At 36.4% G+C, this 17,064-nt stretch overlaps 1 protein-coding gene across 5 annotated transcripts in view; it reads left to right on the top strand.

Moving 5' to 3' along the window:
• The window catches only part of LOC115333635 (fibronectin type-III domain-containing protein 3a-like), a 50,483-nt gene that overhangs the window by 23,273 nt on the left and 10,146 nt on the right, over nucleotides 1–17,064 (top strand). For 3 of the 5 annotated variants that reach the window (XM_029996868.1, XM_029996869.1, XM_041119012.1), the window contains exons 4-16: nucleotides 1,706–1,781; nucleotides 3,010–3,086; nucleotides 6,981–7,212; nucleotides 8,733–9,005; nucleotides 10,366–10,421; nucleotides 11,619–11,773; nucleotides 12,034–12,093; nucleotides 13,643–13,781; nucleotides 14,853–14,906; nucleotides 15,594–15,715; nucleotides 15,801–15,975; nucleotides 16,223–16,309; nucleotides 16,616–16,754. In XM_029996868.1, coding sequence (XP_029852728.1) covers nucleotides 1,706–1,781; nucleotides 3,010–3,086; nucleotides 6,981–7,212; nucleotides 8,733–9,005; nucleotides 10,366–10,421; nucleotides 11,619–11,773; nucleotides 12,034–12,093; nucleotides 13,643–13,781; nucleotides 14,853–14,906; nucleotides 15,594–15,715; nucleotides 15,801–15,975; nucleotides 16,223–16,309; nucleotides 16,616–16,754 — 1,645 coding nt within the window. The remainder of the gene's footprint in view (nucleotides 1–1,705; nucleotides 1,782–3,009; nucleotides 3,087–6,980; nucleotides 7,213–8,732; nucleotides 9,006–10,365; nucleotides 10,422–11,618; nucleotides 11,774–12,033; nucleotides 12,094–13,642; nucleotides 13,782–14,852; nucleotides 14,907–15,593; nucleotides 15,716–15,800; nucleotides 15,976–16,222; nucleotides 16,310–16,615; nucleotides 16,755–17,064) is intronic. The other 2 variants (XM_041119013.1, XM_041119014.1) reach the window with 1 other exon arrangement.

The following is a 17,064-nucleotide window of genomic DNA, read 5'->3' as shown; positions in this document are numbered from 1 at the left end:
GGAGGAATTGCAAGCATCTTGGAAGCCTGAAATTATTTTGATTACTAGAAAGATAATCTAGAAAATTAGCATTGAGTACAAAGTACGATGTTTAGGTAGTCAGCTTATCCTAAGGAATGACTGGTTTAGTAGTGGTCCTTTAGAAAAAGGTCTGCCAACGGGTGGATAAAGACTGCAAGTGGAAGTCATCAGTGTTGGACTGTTTCCAAAAAAAATGGCAGCTAAAAATCCCGAAAGGATTTATATACAGGGTATGGCATCTAAATCACAGAAAACAATCTTTCTTTTATTGGTGCTTTATTCTTTATTTCATTGGTGGTTAAGACATGGAGTAAGGGTTCAGGTTGAAGCAGGGAATGCTGAAGTTAGATGATAAAATCTGTAATGATGAGGATAGTGAAACTGTGGTGCAGATGCCTAGGGATTTTATGGAGCTCCATCGTTGGAGATGTAGCAGCACAAAATAGACAGGCTTATTTGTTAATGTCGTGTGTAGTTCATTTTTACCAGGAGTTAGATGACTGGGTGATCTCTTCAGGTTCCATCTATCTGATAGAATTATTGAATGAAAGAAAACTATACTTTTTGAGTTTCATAGCTAGTTTTACAAGTATATTTTATTTCAATTTTTACATCAGCCTTTGTTCTTTATGTGCTAGCTGTCACCAGGGTGGAATTTTGACTGTGTAACTGTGCAGTTCTTGCATGGCCAAACCCCTCATTTTACTAAAGAATTAGACCTGTGCCTATGTAATATAGTAGAATCTCACTGCAAAATTCTTGTAGTAATGTTGTCATGTTACAATAAAACTGAAGCACAGCTGCCAATATCTTACAGTAAGACTGAAGCACGTGCTATGAATGGGGTAGAATGAGGTGATCACTTGTATTACCCAGCACAAGGGAAACGATGCTGTGGACTGCCTGAGGAATAATTCTGGCAGATGTCCACATTGATTTGTGTGAAAGTGAATGCAATCATGCCCAAATTGACCTGCAGAATCTCACTGTTGTATTTCTTCAGCTACAGAATTACACAAACATGTGAGAAAATACACCTGATCTTTCAGGAGCTGTAGAGCAGTGGTGGTAGGCATGACCTGCTTTATCACCTCTTCTACCCTCCTCCCACTCCCAAAGGACTGCATACTTTAATAAGTTACTTGATAGCATCGGAGAATATATTAACAAAATACATACCAGCATGCTTTCAGTGAAAAAACATGGCCGAGTTTTGAGCCATGAGGGGTGAGGTTATAGTCCTGATTTTGCCACTTTAGGCCTGAAACTGAAATAATCTCATAGGCAAAGCTTGGAAAGCAAGGTGAATCTTAGGTAATTTATTGCTTCAGTAAAAGAAGAAAAAGCAGTGTGAAAATATTGAAAACAAAAGCTTAGTTAATTTTATTTCAAGTGTACCAAGGGAGGCACTTTCTGGTAGTAATCAGAGAAAATTACTGATGATGCAAAACTAATGATTTTATGTCAAAGTATGAAGAAAATTCATTCTACTCGTCAGTGTTTCTCATCTTGCTTTTATACTCTCTAAGGTTGCCAAAGCTTGCCAAAGCTATATTGTTTTAATCTAACATGTGGGTATGAGGAAGAGATGTTCCCCCCCCGCCCCCTGGTAATTTCTAAAGTTAAAAAAACAAACAAACAAACAAAAACCCAAACCACCTATTTTCTGTTTTGTTTTCTACAGGTTATTCTTGTACAGGTAAACCCAGGTGAAACATTTACAATTACAACTGAAGATGGACACATTCAATGTATTCAAGGTAAAGGAAAAACCAAATATTTTGATTCTGCAAATATCAAAGAATTGCTACCAGTGTTTGTTTCTGTAATGTCAAATGTGGTTTTGTATGTTCTGCAATGTAATAAATCAGATTTTTCAGTTTGTACTTAAAGCACAAATGAGACAGCACTGGGAAATTGCCAAGATTCCCTGCATCTCCGCAAACTTCGCTGCTAATTTATAAAAGACTGGCATCTCAACTGTTTTTGTAATGATCCTTGAATAACTGTCTTCTCAGAACCTTAACACATGAATTTACATGGGATTTAGTCCACACTAATCCAAACAACTTTAATAGATGCTGTGTGACCTCACTTTGTTGTAAGGTAGTGGCATTAGCAGTCTGCTGATATTGTGGGAGGCATTGCTACCCTCTGTGTGTGGCTACAAACTACTTTTTACCTTCTGGGTAAGTGACAGAACTGCAAATCTGAGTCGGGTCAAAATATCTCCTGTAAGTCAAGTTGAATTTATCAGTAATTCCATTTTTGGAATATTTTTCACCATTTCAAATAACACTATATAACACGTGTCCATTCTGCTTTCATCAAGTCCCAGACAGGAATACTTTCTTTCAGCTTGATGTGAAAAATAATACGTTCTTATTTAAAAAAAAATTAAAAAATTGGTAGAGCAACTGTCAGCATTACTACGGTGCCAATATTGTTGCTACAGACTTTTAACTCTGTCACAAAATAAGAACTAAAATTTATCTATGCTGATTTTTGTACGATTAAAGAAATACTATTGGCTGTATAAGCGTGGTGGTTGGGATAAATGTAATCTGTGCTTTTTGTAGAATAAATGTACAGCCATACTTGCATTCAGCGATATTATCTAGAATTCTAGATGCTTCCTGAAAGTTATTAAATCATACTTCATGTGTGTATTGAATGTGAAAATGAGTTATCCATTGGTGACATAAATTACATTATTTTTCTTGATAGAAACTTGTTACAGTCACTTCTTTTATGTTGTTTTAAACTCGCAGTCCTTATTATTTAATTTTCTCTCCTAACTGACTTTTTAATTGGATAGTTTAAGCCTTGCTTCTAAATCTACTTGTCTAAAAGTAGTTCCATAAATACAGAGTTGGATGCAGTTGCTGGCTTTTCAGGCACCAAAGTGAGCCACCACCTTTGAAAAAAAGGTGTCTCGAGTTTGTAAAAGCCTCATTTGTTAAAAAGTGGCACCTTATTACTTCTCAGGTCCAGCACATGTTCCTATGATGTCACCAAATGGTTCTATGCCGCCTATATTTGTGCCTCCTGGTTATGTATCTCAGGTAAACTTTAATTTATTCTTATATTTCAGTATGTTTGTGAGTGTGGCTTTTCAACAATAAGGCTATTGATTATTTTATCTGGAACAGCTGTTAAAAGCATTTCTTATATTTTTTCCATTGAGCTTGCCAACTATTTAACTTTATTGTAGGCTCTATCACCTTCTGATCACTTAGTAAAATTTGATCTAGTTTTCAGGATTTTTGTAGTAATACTACTAAGCAGTAAAAAGTTACTTTTAGTAAGATAGTAGATGGCTGTGAATTGGCTGTCTGCTGAGCTCCATTAGCAGGATCCACATCTCGATTTTTTTCTTCAGTCCTGTTTTCAAGGTGAAAGTAGGTGCCTGGGTCATATGAATAATCACAGTTGACTGCAGCCTGCTAAGTGTCAGAGGACTGATGGGTATAGACGGTGCTTAGCTGTGCTAGAAACAGTCTGATGGGAGCATAGCTGGGGGCAGCATCGGAATTGAACGCATCTCATGCATGCCGTGGTTATGAGGCTTGTGTTTCTTACATTGAGGTTATACAGGTCATATACCAGTTTCACTCTCTCTTTCATCCCTTAGGTCTTTTTTTTTTCCTGGGCTGCATAAGATATTTCTCTTTAATGTCTGCTCATAATTCAGCTTTTTCTATTGTAATATAACTCTATCAAAGTTTTCAATGCCCCTTTCTTTACCAGCTCTGATCTCCTTAACATTCAGCAAAAACACTCTACTGTTCTAGCAGAAGTGTGAAGAGGGGTGTTAATGCTAGTGACATGTGCCTATGAAATGAGCAGGACTCTGGGCTTCTCTCCCAGCTTTACTTTTCAGTTCTCACTGATTTTCCACTCCTCTGTGTTGTTAAGTCATAGCAGATCAGACCTGCATGTGGTATTTGAACTGTCAGGTATTTGAAGTTAACAATTTGATTTACTTTTAAATTAATGCATTTTTTAAAGGGAAGTAATTAAAAACAAATGTTTAAACAGCACGGGCTAGGTTTCTCCTTTTCTAGTGGTGCTCAAAATCAGGACTTTTCTGAGTAGGATTGAAAACTTTGTAACTGTATGTTCTTGAGTTCCTCAGGCAGTTGTCTTTTTGCACACAGCTGCCTCTGTATTTTGTGCTTCTGCTATTATAAGTAGGTACTTTCATGCAGACCTTGAAGAAAGATCCCCCAGCTAATTTATGCATCAATGTGAAATTGAGTCTTCAGTGCAAACAGTATGCAAAGCACTGGCAAATGCTGAGGTGTACAAACTGAAAAATATATTTGTTCTGTGTTTGCTGTCACATGATACTAGGGGGGTTGGTTTTGTTTTGTTTTCCCTTGGTCATTATGACAGGGATAGACAAGTTTGAAACCAGCTTTAAATTAGAGCTTGAGTTATTTATACTGTTCTTGTCAGTGGATGAGACTTTAACTCTCTGCTCCCAAATGTGTCTGGAGGAGCCCAGAGATTGTTACGTTGGTTTCTGCCAAAGTGGAATGAAGCGATTCCGTAGTGGATAATGGGGACACAGCAACTTCAGACTGTAAAATCATGTGAAAGTCTTAGTGTATTAATGTATCCCTTCTACCCGAAACTATGCCACGTGTTCTTGCTTAATATATACATAAAACAGAGTTAACACAGCCATCAAAATTTGCAGTGAGTTTTGACTTGTATATGTTATAGTGTGTTATAATATTATGCAATGTAATGTAGTTCAAGTGGTGTATTTAGTTCCGTTGATGAACCAACCCCCCCCCCCACGTTGTTTCTAGAACAAAGTGTATTCAGTGTAAGCTTAGTCTTAAGTGTTGTCTTGTAATTTTTTTTTCCTTCTATTTAAAGTCTGTTAAGAATTGCTAATAATACAGCTGACTGAGGCTGTCTCACAGCTGAGCTTTGTCATAGCAATTTGTGAGTGGACACATTCTGTTTCCCTTCAGAAGAATAATTTCTCATTAGTTTGCTCTATCTTTTGCTGAGGAGCTTTTCAAAATACACTTTTGGTGTAAGCAGTCTTTCAACATCCGTAATGCCTTCTTGGCCAACTAGGAAATGCTACAGTGATTTCTTATAACCAAACTAAATACGCTTTAAGAGAAGGTCATGAAAGAACTAACAGGATAAAACATGGCCTGCTTTTGTGTAAGTTCTTTCTTTAAATGCCTGAAAATATAAATTGTGTCTATTTTTAGTAACAGAGGGCTACATAAATAAGTTGAAATCTCCTAAGAGCAGGTTTTATTTTGTATGATTTACATTATGGATTGCATTAAAAAAAAAAAAAAAGTATTTTTTGCATCTCAATTTTGTATGCCAGCCTGCAGCTGGAATGCACCCCCCACCCTGCATCCACGGGTAGTATTTTCTGCTGACTACATGATCCATCTCTGTTAATATTAAAGCACTGTAAGGCCCTTCCTAATAGTGTTTGTGATTTGCATTTTTAAATGCAACTCGGAGATGACTGATGTTGAAGGAAAGAAGCATAAAGCTGCAGACTAATTTTAAACCAATCTAAGAAAAATGCCTTGTTTTCCTACTGAGACTTGATTAATTTTGAAGTGTCAGTTTGCCTATAATATAGAACACTTTCCTATCATTGATTTTTTTTTTTTTTTTTTTTTTTACCAATTACATTGTTCATATCTCTAATCTTCTGTGTGAGGGAGAAAACGAGTTGTTGTCTGCCTTTAAATAGGATTTAATACAGTCTAGTTAGTTTCTGAGTCAGACTTCTCATTAGATACAGTCTGAATTTTATGCCAGTGGACTTCTGTATTGTGGCAGAAGAAACAAACTGGAATATGACCAGATGATTTTTCCGATGGTCAACTTAGAAGCTTTTGACCCCGTCAGAGCTGTAGGTGCTGAAAACTTAATCCCTCAGATAAGCGAAATGGACTGTAACCACAGAATGACAGCAAATTGGTGCAGATGTCCTGTCTGTAGTGTGAACCCTACCTGGAGAAAGGACCCTGTAAACCTCAGCATCTGGTTGTCTGTTCCAGGTGTCTTAAAGATGAGACTAAACTGGGCATTGTTTCACTTCAGTGTCTTCGTTGTTTAATATGTCTTTTTGTGAATCCTGCTGTAGTGTTATTTTTGACCTTGTCTTCTAAAACCTGTGTTCCGTCTCTTCTCAGTTTTAAGATTTAGAGAAGCGTTACTGTATAAAACCCTAATGTATCTTAAATTCACTGTAGGAAAAGCAATATATTGAGATATTAATGTATTTCATGCTGGCAGAATTAGACTCCAGAAGGAGCCTATATATTGCCAGTTTAGGACACATGCTTAGAAGTGTGCCTGTGCATACATATATATGTACTGTCTTAGCATCTTTTTGTCCTAGAGTTCAGACACACAGGCAGATTCCTTGTCTGAATTCTCTTAGCCTGTGGCAAACATGAAATATTTTGACATTTGAGTTGGGTTGGATCATAGTACAAGACAGCAGAGCTGACTTGTAGTACTTTGTACTTGCCATAGGCTAAGAATGTGTATGCAGACATGTACCACAAATCAGATGACATGCAGTGACTTGTACATACGATAGTGCTGTCAGTCAGGATGTAGTCTAAAGCAGTTCTTCTAACTCTAACTGCAAGTAGACTGGGAATTACACCCTGATCAATGCACATTACTTGTTTAAAAGAATATATACATTATTCATAAATTATAGATTGCTTAGCACTTTGGTGTGTGAAGCTCAGCTTCTTAAAACTGATTGCTTCAAACTCCTGTTTCTTCCAGTAACATATGCTGGGTTTCGACTGGAATTCATTTCGGTGTGTATATCCCTGACTGTCAGATTGTGGGTATAAACTTAAGTGTAGAGATTTTTTATTATATATACAATGTTTATAAGATTGTTATTGTACTAACTTTTGATTTCTTATGTCGCATGACAGGTGGTGGAAGAAAATGGAGTTCGTAAAGTGGTGGTATTGCCACACTCAGCTGAATTCCATCCTTCCATGCATCCTCCTCCTCCTCCTCCCCATGTGCCACATTACATGCATCATCACCATGCTTTGCTTCCCCACCCACCTCACCCAGTGTACCCTCCGGTTCCTGGGACGGGAGAGCTGCCACCACAGTTCATTCACCAGCATCCACCACCACACGTTTTTCAAGAACAAGGTGAGAGCGCAGGTGATGTTTAAATACACAAGAAGGCCTTTCACTGGGTGCATCTAGATTGAGAGAGCTGAGTTTTGTCAGTAGCTCTTTCACCCATTTCTGTTATTTTGGTGCTAGTTATTAGACTCCCTGAGGGTTACGTGTCTTTATGGGGTATTTTAAAATACACTTGTGTATAAGGTATCATGGTCTGAAGGCACTCTGCATGTGCAAAGTAAGATTGTATAAAGTTTAAATCTTCTGCTGTTCTGTTTTTAAGGATTTAATGCAAAAGCAGTAATTTAGAAGTGTTCTAATACTGTGTGTATTTTTCATGGATCCTTACTTTTGTTACTGTAAATGCCACAATGATTGCTTCTACCTTTCTCTAAAATTGTGCTCTCCAAAACTGCTGTGTTTTGTCACAGCCTTGGCATGAAGTTTTTTGAAAATGCATTTAATTTGATACATGAATGTATTTTTTTGATGAGACGGAGTCCAAATATGACTGGAAAGAAAATAAAAATAACATACATAAACCAAAAAAATAGTAATCCATGTTGGAGGATGAAGTGCAAATCCACTCTATATGTAAAAACTGAATGAAGCAATACTTCATTGGAGCCATTGGAGGGCTGGGGTCACTGCTGAATTAAACCAGGCTGTAAATGCTTGTTTATATAAACAAGCATTTAACACAGAAAGAAATTAGACTATGTAAGACCATCCACTATCGCTGAAGCTTAAATTGGTAATTAAACTATTTCAACTCATGTCTAGGGTAAAATATTCAGTAGCACCCAACCTACATTTTAAAAAGTTGGTTTGGGTCCTAAATTTGCTTGCACTTCTTTGAAAATGTGACTGTACGGCTGTATCAGGGAAAAAGGGCAACTGTAAGGCATAATCTTGAGCAGCTAACAAAAGAGAAAGGCCTGAAGAATTAAATTAAAAAAAAAAAAAAAAAAACAAAAAAAAAACCCCCATACTCTAAACTCAGCAACCGGTCAAAAATAATGCTTAAGAAAAAGAAAAAAAAAATCAACAATTTGTATATGGGTTAAATAGGAAAAATGGAAATTTGCTTGCAGATACTTTGTGTGTCCTACTGTAGCATTTAACTAACATTGACAATGTTTCAAAACAAGAATTAAATCTCCAGGCGCATTCTTCTCCTACTACCTGATCTTTATGCTCATACACCGATTTGAGCCCAATCCATAAACTCTTTATCGGGTGAGGTTCCTAAAGTCTCGCGAAGCTCTGCCAGTCAGCAGTGTGAGACGTGCGTGTTTCTTGTCTGTTGTTGTGCTGCCCAGAGACATGCCGTGAAACTCCTCAGGACTTCACAGATGCGCCAAGCCTAAGTTACGTGAGACATGCAGCTCCGTGCATCTACAGACTGACAAAGCAAGCACAATGAAGTTCCATGGGTTTTCAAGTTCTGGTTTTACTGTAGTCATTCTTCTAAGTTACAGAGTGTTTCTCAGATGTCAAATAGATTGTACTGAATAATGAAATAAGTTCTCCTTTCTTTGTAGAGCCTCGTTCTCATGGAAGGACAAACTTCATTCAGCGAGATGAAAGGAGTCTCAAAATGCAAGAACACCTGAAGAAAAGACTAAAAGACAGACAAGCTAGTGGTCATACTAACAATAAACTTAACAGTCCTCCATCATCACCACATAAAGTTGTTAATTCTTCCAACGCAACAATTCAGAATGGAAATGGAAAGGGACAGCAAGGGGCAGGAGGACCACTAAAGCAGAAGCAGATAGGGAAAACAAAGGGCAGTCCAGATGCAGAGATGGGAGGTAGGTTGTGTTGAAAGGGTACAAAAAAAAATAATCTAGATTCTTCTGTAACAGAAGATGCTATAAGTTCATTGCAAAATAGTTTCTGAAAAAAATTGAATTTGTAAATTTCTTTGGCTATTCAGGATTAGAGAAAGCCTGAAATACTTTTCATTATGTTTGGATTTTTTTTTTTCCCTCTAGAAATAATAGTAATGTCAAGTTTGTTCATTTGAGATTTGTCAAATAAGGTCTTCAGGAAGGTTTAATTTTAAACCTGCCTTTTCTGACCCAGGACTGATCAATATTCCAAGTGAGGATGACCTGTGGGTACTTACATAAAAGGCTTCTGGTGTAATTCTTTGTGGCACTTTTCAGATAACTAGGAGTTATTTAAAACTTCAAGAAATGGGAAGATTTGAGCAACTGCCTGTACAGGTTTCTGTTTGATCAGTTATAATTTCGGTTCAGTGCATTATTTTGCTGAAATGAATGTTTGAGCCTTTTTAATAGCTTATGGCTATTTACTTGCGTATACTAAAATAACTTGTGTACAATATCTTTGTTTTTCCTGATGGTTTGAAACAGTGTTGCTGAAATGCAGTTTCTTACCACAATTCCTTAAATGATTTGTGTTTTGTGTGTGTCAAATTAAGTGGTTTGTTAGGCTGCAAGGTCTAGTCCTCGGGTGTCACTTTGTATTTAACTCTTCAGTTAGAGAAATAAAAGAGAAATCTGACTTTGTATCTTGGGAAGTAAGTAGAGGTGGAAGCTGTTATCCAACTTATTTCAAGGATGAAAAATATACTTGATTAAAGATTTGTCTTAATACAGATTTATTGGAGGGGGGGAAAAATAGTTTTTATTTGCAGGCAGAATAATATCCTGAATTGTTTGACATGGACAATTGCAAAGATACGATTCAGTTTACAGACGTAACCCTTTTGGTACCTGTAGGTATTTTTAGTGTGCAGTTTTGATCGGGCTTCTTCCAAATTATGCCTAGACCAAGTGTTTTGCAATAGAAATTCAAGGAGAGAACATACAATAGAGAGATAAGATCTTATTGTCATTTTTTTAACACCTTTCATTTTTGGAGGAATGCTTCTGTGTTGTCAAAGAAAACCTATTTATGCTCAGATTAGGAAAATATACCCTTTGTGCAGGATGTACTAAAAGGGTTTTTGTAACACTGTTAGTTTTGGATAGTTCATGTTTCTACCCCTCACGCAGCCAAAACAAACAGGGGAAATGAACTTTGCACAATAAGTACTATTGTTAAACTCTTAATGAGGCGAACTCCATCTTGTGGTGGCATTTTTGTAACAGACTGGTTTGCTCTTGGGGTTTTCAGTAATCTGTTTTGTATTTGAAATTTCAGAATCTGACACAGAATCCAAGAAATGTGATATTCACTTGAGCATTGGCAAGCCAGTCGTAAGTATTATCCTTAAAATACCATTATTTTCTGTGCATGTGCTTTCTATAAAATACCATGTGTCTTATTGATTTCTTTTTCTTTTTTCTTAATGGTTTATTTTTTTAGAGAAAATGTATTGTAGTTGTCGAAGTTTATAGCTGAGAAAGGGCAACCATGCTATGGAAACCCACTATTTCTCAACTTTCTGAAACAGTCTGTCTGACTCAGTTTCCCAGTCTGTAACCTGAGAGCGTATCCACCGTTGATGATGTTTAGTATATGAGAGCGCTTTAGTACCTTGCAAACCAAGGGCCTGCTAAACTAATCGAAGTCTATCCACTCTTGGAACCATCCTTCGTTCAGCATAGAGGATTTAAGAATATTGGGAATAGAATTTACAAAAATAGATCGTCTTTTTACGTTATGTTTAGAAATTGGAGCAAATATTTGAGTATTTACAGATATATTTAGGAAGTGGAGTCTGGTGACGTTAATTTAAATGTCTAAAGGCTAAAACTGCACTGATATTTTTGATCTTGAGCATGCTTAATGACACTCTCGTTTGCATTATCTATACAGTAAGCTTGGGTTGTATTCTTTTGCTCCAGCTTTCCAGATCTTCATTGTTATGGTATTTTTTCATTGCTGCTTCTGACATCTGTACTTAATGCTAACACAAAGCTGTGTTGACTTTGTCAGAGAAAATTTGGAATATGGGAATTAAGCAGCAAAAAACTTAGACCAAAAATTTTAGTCATGATCGCTTAAAATCAGAGCCTCTTACTATCCTATAGCTTAGTGGTTAAATATTAAGATTATGTGAGGGAGTTGTAATAGGGCTAGAAAGTTAGGCTGTCTGACCGTGCCTAAGTATAGATCTGGTGTCACTGTTCAAGACTCCAAATCTGAAAATTTGCTCCAAATGAGTGATGCAAACAGTGCAGGTGAAATAAAAATTTTCTCTTCATACACTGAGACAATGTACTGTGTCTATAAGTTCGTTTAGTGTTCGAAGGGAAATCCTTTAATATGATATTTTAGAAATGAAAAGAGGAAATAATTTAAATTCAAATAATGACAAATATTTCCACTACAAAGGTAAAGAATTCCTCCAGTGAGGAACTTCATAGGCAAACTAGCGACACCATGTTATTGACTAATATACCTTTTATTACAGAAAGCAAACTTACTTGCATTATTTATGCTTTTAATAGGTTTCTGATATACAAGCAAGATCAGCCGTTCTGTCCTGGAATCTCCCAGTTAGTTCACAGAATGGAGAGAGCCATAGTCATAGTCCAGCAGCATTTACATTTGAAGTAGCAATATCCAACAGTGGTAAAAATGGAAAATTTAAATCTGTCTATGTGTAAGTTTAGTTTCTTCATTTAAGCACAATACCGATGTTTAAAAACATTAACCAATCAGCAATCTCTCTATCAGGAGCTGTTTGTTGACTTGCAGACCTACCTACTTCACATGAAATAAATTTTAAGTAATATCACTAAGTTACATGGACAATGGAAAACGTGAAAGTTAAATGTGCGCTACATGGTTTTGCTTTTCAATAAGCTTTTATCCTTTAAAGTATAAGGATGAGCTGTAACTTTTTTTTTTTTTTTTCCACAGTGGGGAAGAATTAACAATTACACTTCCTGATCTCAGACCAGCAACTGATTATCATGCCAGGTATGTTGCTGGGAATGAAATACTTAACACTTTTGTTGTTATGTTAATTACAAAATTATTGTGGCTCCATGAAAAATATGTGATCACAAACAACTTGAGGAATTTTCTGCAAAAATATCATAGCCATGGACACTACTGTTGCTATCTAAATTTCCACTTACCTTCTCATCTCATTAAAATGTCACTTCATTTTCTTCCCTACTATCTTCTCTGTCTCTTTGTGTTTCTCAAATACAAACTTTAAGTTACCCTCTGGTATTTTTTTAGAACAACAAGATTGGACTCGGTGACAGAGATTGTTGTAGGCTGAAGGCAGTGGTAAACAAAATAATTTAGCCTTGAACATGGATTTGCAAGTCTGACTGGTCAGCTTGATTTGTAAAGTTGCTTCTCTAAACTGCAAGCTTCTGTAGCAGTGCAAGGAGGGAAGTGGAAACTGGTTGAAATAGGGAGAAGTTAGATGCTGTGTTACAAGGGAACAAGACGTGACGTTAAAGAATTGCCACGCAGAGAAAATAAGCATTACTGGAGAAGGTGTTTAACTGGTCAGGAGAAAGACAAGCTGGTTAAACAAGCCAGGAGAACACTGATCCAGTAGCAGAAGAGAGTGCCTCAGTGCTTGGGCACAGAAGGGCACAAGTTTTAAGACTTACTGAAGCAAACTCCTGTTCTTAAACTGCAAGAGAGTTAGTTCTGAGTGTGTTAAGTAGCACAGCTCTGCTTGCACAGCATAGCATAGTGTGTGTTTGGTTCGTGGTGTTGCTTTCCGTAGAGGCCAACTTTCTTTCACCTACAATTCGTTTGATAAGACGGACAGTATTTCTGAAAAATCAGTCAAGTCTTGCTCTATTGCTATTGCTCTTCAAAAACAGACATAAATGAGCGTGACTGTTCTAGAGATTCTGTCCCATTTGAACAATTACACTGATAAACGTGGCTTTATTGCCCGAACAGCTGATTTAGCCTGTTTTAGTATCTGTGCCCTTGCACAAGTAAGTGTTGTCCGTATTTGAATTTCAAGGTCTTTTTAGCAAAAGGTTCATTTCAAGTCCTGTATTCTGTTACGATTTGGTAACACTTCCTATAGTTTTCATCATGCCTCCCACCTATATTTCATCGTTAAAATATCTCCACTGTGTTAGATAGTAATTGTAAAGTAAATGAAGGATGCCAGATGGAGTCTTCAAGATCAGTAAGTGTACCTGTGTGATCTCCATCACACTACTCTGTCAGCATGCCCCTGTCTCCCTGAACATAGAAAGGAATAGCAGTGTTTCTTATGATGTGGGCATTGGTTACTAGAACCTGGAGCAACATCATAAACTCACTTTCTGTTGTTTCTTCCTGAAGGAAAATGCATGAAGTTGTCTTTTAGAATCAATGACGTGAAAGAAGAGTGATTGGGCACTTGTTCCCTATAATGTGAGCAGGCTGGTCTTGTTGCTGTAACCACTGCTTGTGATTAAATGCATTTCTAAAGCTGGCAACTCTTTCCTTAAATTTTCAGGTGCTAATGCAATAGCAACATAATTAATTGTCCTTTGTTCAGAGTTTCAGCAACCAGCAGTTCCATAAAAGAGTCCATTTCCGAATTGGTGAGTTTCACTACAGAAAGCTGTGAGCCAGACTGTCCAGCTGCACCGAAGCTAATTTACAGAACCAAAAACAGCCTAAGTTTGCAGTGGAAGGTAAGCAGTCTGATGTATTCATGTATGGTATGTTTAAATTAGCTTTGTCAATAATTTAGTGTGTACTTTAGGTGTTGGCTTTTAAGTTGCTCAGCTAAGACTGATAACTGAAGTCATGATTGTTTCTTCCTCTTTCTTTCAGCATTTACTTAGTTTCTTGCATACAGCTTTAGTGTGATAGAGTTGGTAGCAGGTCTCTCCGAGTATGAACTAACCAGTAGGAAAGATCTCTTCTGAATTGGCAGCATAGGAAAGCATAGAGCATTTATATTTTTGCTTGGCATTCCTGGATGATAAATAGATACGACTTCATGTTGTAATTCAGAGTTCTTATAGTTATTCTGACATATTTAAAGTAAATTTCTTTGGCTAGTTTGTAGATTTAAGTTTTTTAATCTGACTTTTGAATATATACAGTATCTGTAAAGACTTGTTGGTAACTGTGTTTTCTTGTCTTTTTGTGTTTTTCATATGGCTGTGCTTACACCTGGAAAATGGTTTCTTGCTAAATGACTTTAATTAGTTAAATTATTTGTATAATCTGTACTTACAAAGTGAAAAGTTCCCAATTCATATGTCGTAACAAGCCCAAATGTCGCTTGTCTGAATGCCTACGTTGCTCAGACAGTTGGTGAGCAGACAGTGCAAGGACACAAGGAAAAAAGCGATAAGAATATCATTTGCATTATTCATAAAATAAAACTATTCATAAGTTCATATTCTGAACTGTTGGAATTAATAAAAGTAGTATAGCAGCCTGGAGAGCCATCAGGAAGAAGGAATTAAACTAGTTAAAACACCTGCCAGTTTTTACCCTTTCAAACTCACTTTACTGAATGTGTGTCAGTGCCCACAGTAGAGTTTCAGGTTATCACAAGTGTGTTTGTGGAAGAAGAGGGCTGTTCTGTACGCCTACTGCAGATTCCTTTCAGCTCTACACTAAATATTTTGTTTTAAAAGGCAGTTGGAGTATATTATATTCAATTATTAAAATGTTTTTTAATGTGCAAAAATATTTATAAAAGTACAACCATTTGATTTTAACTTTTTTCATTGTTTCTTTATTTTCAGTCCTCAAATGACAATGGTTCCAAAATAACTAATTTTCTTTTAGAATGGGATGAGGTAAGACCTTTTCTAGTGGGGGAAAAAAAAAAAATCATAATGACATCTGTAGACCAATTATACTTAAAAATACTTTTTGCTTAGGTACATCAGCTATTTTCAGTGCAACTGTCCAGATAGTTTTAAAGAGACAAGCCAATTAAAAAGCTTGAATCGAATGCCTAGTATTGCAGCAATTCAAGTAGACAATCCTTTCAGAACCTCTGAGAGGACAGTGTAAAACTCCCTCATTTGGTTCTTGTCATTCAGAGCATCATTAATGGCTATGCTCTGTTTAAATGGATGAGCATTTGTCTTGTATATTCGGTAGCTGTCACAAATACTACTCAGCTTTTGAACTTCTTACTGAAATGTGTTCCAAAGTGATAAAAAAACTTCAAAAATGTGTTTTGTTTTCAATTGCAGTCATTTATTGACATTTTTGTCAAATCTACAGTGCCAAAAAATAAACAGATGCCTCAATCAAAATGTGGTTTCATTATCAAGAATGCTCAGGATTACTATCGGCATACTCAGTATGACCATGATGAAATTAGCTTTTTACATTCTTTAGGCTTACTCTTTTTAATTATTATCGAATTAGTGAAATGAAATTTAGGAAAATTTAGAATGAAGAGGTTGACTTTAGCAGGGAGCATAAGAGTCCCCATGCAAAAAGTGACTCAGCTTGTTCTCACTTTTTTAAAGGGGAAGAACGGACCCTTCAAAGAGTGCTACTACGGGCATCTGAAGCAGTATAAACTTACCAAACTTTCTCCTTCTACAAAATACTCGCTCAGATTAGCTGCTAAAAATGATATTGGAATGAGGTAATGAACACAATGTATCATATAATTTATTTTCTCATCAACTATGTCTGCTGCTGTTAAAATTTTTCAAAAAATATTTTTCTAGTGGATTCAGTGAGACAGTGACATACTACACAGCAGGAATTGTCCCACCAGCCCCATCGCCCCCGGTGCTTGTTGAAGCAGGAGTGAGCTGGCTGTCAGTGAAGTGGAGCCCACCAAACGGGGTGTCTTCAGATGATTCTCTCACTTACAGTTTAGACATGGAAGAAGAAGGTTCTGTAAGTGCTGGGTTTTGTTTTATGTGCAAAAGCCTGATAGGCAGTAAGTAGTGCTTAAATAAAAAATTAACTCTGTATTTTACTTTCAAATAAAATGCTGCAAAATACTGCAACAGTTGGAAAGTATTGTGTGTATTCATGAAACAAAGATGAAGTTCAAGCTTAAAAAAAAAAGTGATTGATCTTGATCTGGTTTTTGTTTTATCATGGGAAATTAATGATTGTTTTTATTTTCCCTCCTTTACAGGGTTATGGTTTCCAACCACAGTACAATGGAGATGAACTGTCATGCACTTTAAGAAATCTTAGGAGGAGTACATCCTATAAGTTTAGGGTTTGTACTGTGTTTTGTTTCTAATTTAATTATGACTGTATGCTTTTGTGGAGTTTTAACATTTTCATACAGCTAAGACACTTTCTATGGACAGCAGAAAATTACCTGCAGTACTTCTGTTGCAGGTTTTGGCGGAATCATAATACAAATCAGATTTTTTTGCACTAGCTAATTTTGTTTTCTTTTAAATTGTTGTCTTTTCTTGGGTTTTGGGGGTTTTTTTATAGAAGAATTTTGTAAATCAGCAGGATATTACTTGTCATTAAATAAAGCATTTATTATATATTCCGTTCATTCCTGAAACAGCTCTTTGCCTACAACAGTGAAGGAAAAAGTAGCCCTAGTGAGGTGGTAGAACACAGCACCAATCCTGACAAACCTGGACCACCAAGTAAACCAACTGTAAAGGGCAAGATCCATTCGCACAGTGTGAAAGTTACGTGGGGTAGGTTACATTTTGTTAACGCTGTATTTGAGTGCTGCTTATGTACGTACAGTCACTCAGTAATGCAAGTTAAAAAACAGAATCAAACTCAGGCTAATTATTTGTCTCTGCAGATACCATTATTGCAGGAGAAATACTTAGCGTTACCAAAAAATTGCAACTTGGTTTGTTTTGGGGCTGTAGTACAAAAGTAATGTTTTTATTTATTCATTTTGGAGAAGCAGACAATGCTATTGTAATAGCCTCAGTTGTAATAGCCTCTAGATTTACTGTGATGCTTAAATAATTTTCATGTGCTCTTAAAAAAATA

Source organism: Aquila chrysaetos, chromosome 21 (genome assembly GCF_900496995.4).
Source record: "Aquila chrysaetos chrysaetos chromosome 21, bAquChr1.4, whole genome shotgun sequence".
Classification (NCBI taxonomy): Eukaryota; Metazoa; Chordata; class Aves; order Accipitriformes; family Accipitridae; genus Aquila; species Aquila chrysaetos.
This window is presented reverse-complemented; position numbering and strand designations above follow the sequence as displayed.